The following is a 3,491-nucleotide window of genomic DNA, read 5'->3' on the forward strand; positions in this document are numbered from 1 at the left end:
GCTTGTTCTAAGTAGGTGCTTTAGACCACTGAGCTATCTCACCAGCCCCTGAACCTAGTTTATAAATGGCTTGTATTTACATAGCCACAACATATGGAAGTCCTGTCTTTGTGTAGACTAAAAATATATTTAATGCCAGTACTTGTTTCCTGATTTATTTCAAAGGTCTTAATTTTGACAGGCTCACTATGTTGTTCAGGCTGGCCATTCTTCTGCCTCAGCCTCAAGTGCTGCCAGTGCAGGTGTGGCCACTGTGCCCAGCTTTGTTATTTTTTTTTTGCAGTGTTGAGAAGTAAACGCAGATCCTTATACCTGATGGGCAAATGCTCCACCTCTGAGTCACATCAGCTGTTTTAATTTTTTTTTTTTTTTTTAGTGTTTTTTGTCTTTTACCCAGTTTACTTTGTTTCCAGGCATAACCTTACCCAGAAGTGCTAGACAGGTAGGATGGTCACCTGCAGTTCAGGTTACTAATTAACACAGGCTTCTGATTGTGTAAGAAGGTGGGGGATCCAGCTCTGTAACTGGCCTCTGGCTGTGTTACTGGATACCATTTCTTCTGTTGTAAAATAAGGGACAGAAACTGCTCTTTGGAAGGGCACACAGGTGACTGGTGCTGACCTTGTTTTTCCATATCTTAAACTTAAGTTTCGATCCATTCTTAATTACTTATGACTGAAATAGACAAAGGTGTTGCCTATTGTGGAAGATGTAGAAGTGAAGTGACCCCATCTTTATTATCTCAGAAACTTGACCCATAATGGTATCTGTGAATATTTTTTGAATGATTATACGGTTAACATGTTACTTAATATATGGGTTTTCTTAAAACTAAGGTTTGTCTTACAGGTTCTGACGGGTGTTGCTCAGCCAGTAGCATTTGGCCAAGGACAACAGTTTTTACCAGTTCATCCACAAAATCCTGGAGCATTTGTTCAGAATCCTTCAGGTATGTATTTTATGAACTTTATTTTGTGCAATAGACTTACTGTAGCCAACATTGTCAGCTATAAAAGTGACAGTTTCTGAGAGAGAATATTCAATTTGAAGAAATTTTACATAGGTGAGATATTTTTATGCCTTTCTGAATTTGTTTACATTGCTAAGTATTTGCACTGACCCTGTTTATAGCTAGAGAAGGTTAGTTTGGATTTGTAGATCACAAAAAGGAGGTAAGGGGGGCTGGCGAGATGGCTCAGTGGTCTAAAGCACCTACTTGGAACAAGCTTGGCAAGGCATCAGGGACCGCGGTTCAATCCCCCAGCACCACATGCCAGCCAGCCCCGCCCCCTGGTGGGCTGAGCTGGCCACACACACACACACACACACACACACACACACACACACAATAAATAAATAAATAAATAAATAAATGTTAAAAAAAGGTAAGGAAATGAGTTGAGTGGGAGCTGGGAGATGGGTATGGGCTGAGATAGAATATGTAAATGACAAACCTCAGAAATCTCAGTTGATATTTTCAGTTGATTTGTGTGTATATGTTTATTATGATCCAGGAAAGATTTGCTAAATAAATACTAGGGCTACTACTTTATAAAATTAATGGATTCATGTTTTTTTTTTTTAATTTTGTGTGTGTGTGTGTGTGTGTGTGTGTGTGTGGCCAGCTCAGCCCACCAGGGGGCGGGGCTGGCTGGCATGTGGTGCTGGGGGATTGAACCGCGGTCCCTGTGCTTTAGCTAAGCTTGTTCTAAGTAGGTGCTTTAGACCACTGAGCCATCTCACCAGCCCCTGGATTCATGTTTTTATGGTCACTAAAGTTAAGGCAGAAACCTTTTAATAAAACAAAATTAAGACAAAAACCTTGTTAAAAACCCAAACAGCCTTATGATTTCTTAGGTCCCTTCTAAGCACATTGTTACTGTGGGGTGAGTCATGACTAATGGACAAATGGACTGGCAAACCTTTTACTTTAAGTCTATGGCAAGTGGAAAATAGATAAATTATGGTGATTTTTTTTTTTTTTTTTTTTTTTTAACACCAAAGTTAAGGAACTGAGAACTGTTCTAACCAAATACTAGTAATGTTTGTTTTATTTTCTAAATCATTAAAAATGTTTTCACTAGCACACATTTAGTGTTTCAGGAAGTTATTCAACTTAGAAATTTAGGGAGTTCTTTAAAACTTCTGAAGTAATTATGGAAATTCTAGCTAATATTATTTGTGCATTTTTTGGTTAACTGTGAGCTCAAAATTGATTAAATTTGAAAGCTTTTTGCTTTTAATTTCTAGATGAAAAATTATGATATGTGTGAAGGGAAGGAGAGGATCTAAAACTAGAAGACCAGCATTTGAATCTGTTTCTACTCTGTGCTTTTATAGGTGGACAGTGTAAGCAAGCACCCTTGCTTGCTTTTCATCGTTTCCTTTGTGAATAGATGATAGTGCCAGTATTTGCCTGGAATTTTTTTTTAAAGAGAATTAAAAAAAAGAATCAAATGAGATAGCATACTATATAAAAGTACTGTGTCAGGTTCCTGCCTGGCAAGTGCAAGGTCCCAATCTCCATTCCTATTCCAAAACAAAAAAAAGTCCTTTGTAACTTGGAAATGCTGTATTAATGTATTTTCCTGTAGGAAATGCTGTATTAATGTATTTTCCTTTAGGAACCAGTTTTTTATTTTGAATGTCAGATGACAAGTTGCAGTGTTTTGCACACTGCAAGAGTGGCCTGAGATAGTGTGCAAACACTCCAGGTTTTCATCTTTCTTTTACGATGTTGGTATATACACAGATAAATACAGGGTACAGAAGTGTCACAGAGGAATCAAATCTCATTCCTCTGGGATGGGAATATTAGAAATTAGGTTTCATCTTCCTTTTTCAAGTTCTACTTACTCTTATGGATTGTGTGGACAGTGTTCAGAGCTGTCTTGAGCTGCTTTCAAGGTTTTCATTCTAATTTGAAAGTGACGCTATCATTTTCCCAGTAGTTATACTCCTGTTCATATACTCATTAAAGCATGAACTGATTATTTACAGATGCTGACTGTTGTATGAAGAGGAATTTAAGGTTCATTCTTTAAGGATTTTTTTTTTTCTTTTTTTTTTTGTGCGGTACTGGGGATTGAATTCAGGACTCTGCACTTGTCAGGCAGGTGCTTAGTCTACTGAGCTGTCTCCCCAGCCCTAAAGAATTTTTTAGTGTAGCAGATCTATTGATTGATTTGCTTATATACTGTGTATGAGCAAGCCATGGTGGTACGTGTGTATAATCTTAGCACTCTGTGGAAGCTCAGGCAGGAGGGTGGCACTGTGCGTCAACCTCAGAAGCTATATCAAAAAAAAAAAAAGGCCAGGAATTTAGCTCAGTGCATAGACCCTGGATTCAATCTCCAGTCCTACAAACTAACATCCCATATCAAATGGAAGATAGTGGCGCTGGTGAGATGGCTCAGTGGTCTAAAGCACCTACTTAGAACAAGCTTAGCAAAGCACAGGGACCGCGGTTCAATCCCCCAGCACCACATGCC

At 38.5% G+C, this 3,491-nt stretch overlaps 1 protein-coding gene across 3 annotated transcripts in view; it reads left to right on the plus strand.

Moving 5' to 3' along the window:
* Pcf11 (PCF11 cleavage and polyadenylation factor subunit) overlaps window positions 1–3,491 on the plus strand; it is a 30,663-nt gene that overhangs the window by 14,166 nt on the left and 13,006 nt on the right. For all 3 annotated transcript variants that reach the window (XM_023716732.1, XM_004632545.2, XM_023716731.1), the window contains exon 9: window positions 850–949. In XM_023716732.1, the coding sequence (XP_023572500.1) occupies window positions 850–949 (100 nt within the window). The remainder of the gene's footprint in view (window positions 1–849; window positions 950–3,491) is intronic.

This window comes from Octodon degus, unplaced genomic scaffold (assembly GCF_000260255.1).
Source record: "Octodon degus isolate 3935 unplaced genomic scaffold, OctDeg1.0 scaffold00049, whole genome shotgun sequence".
NCBI classification, from domain to species: domain Eukaryota; kingdom Metazoa; phylum Chordata; class Mammalia; order Rodentia; family Octodontidae; genus Octodon; species Octodon degus.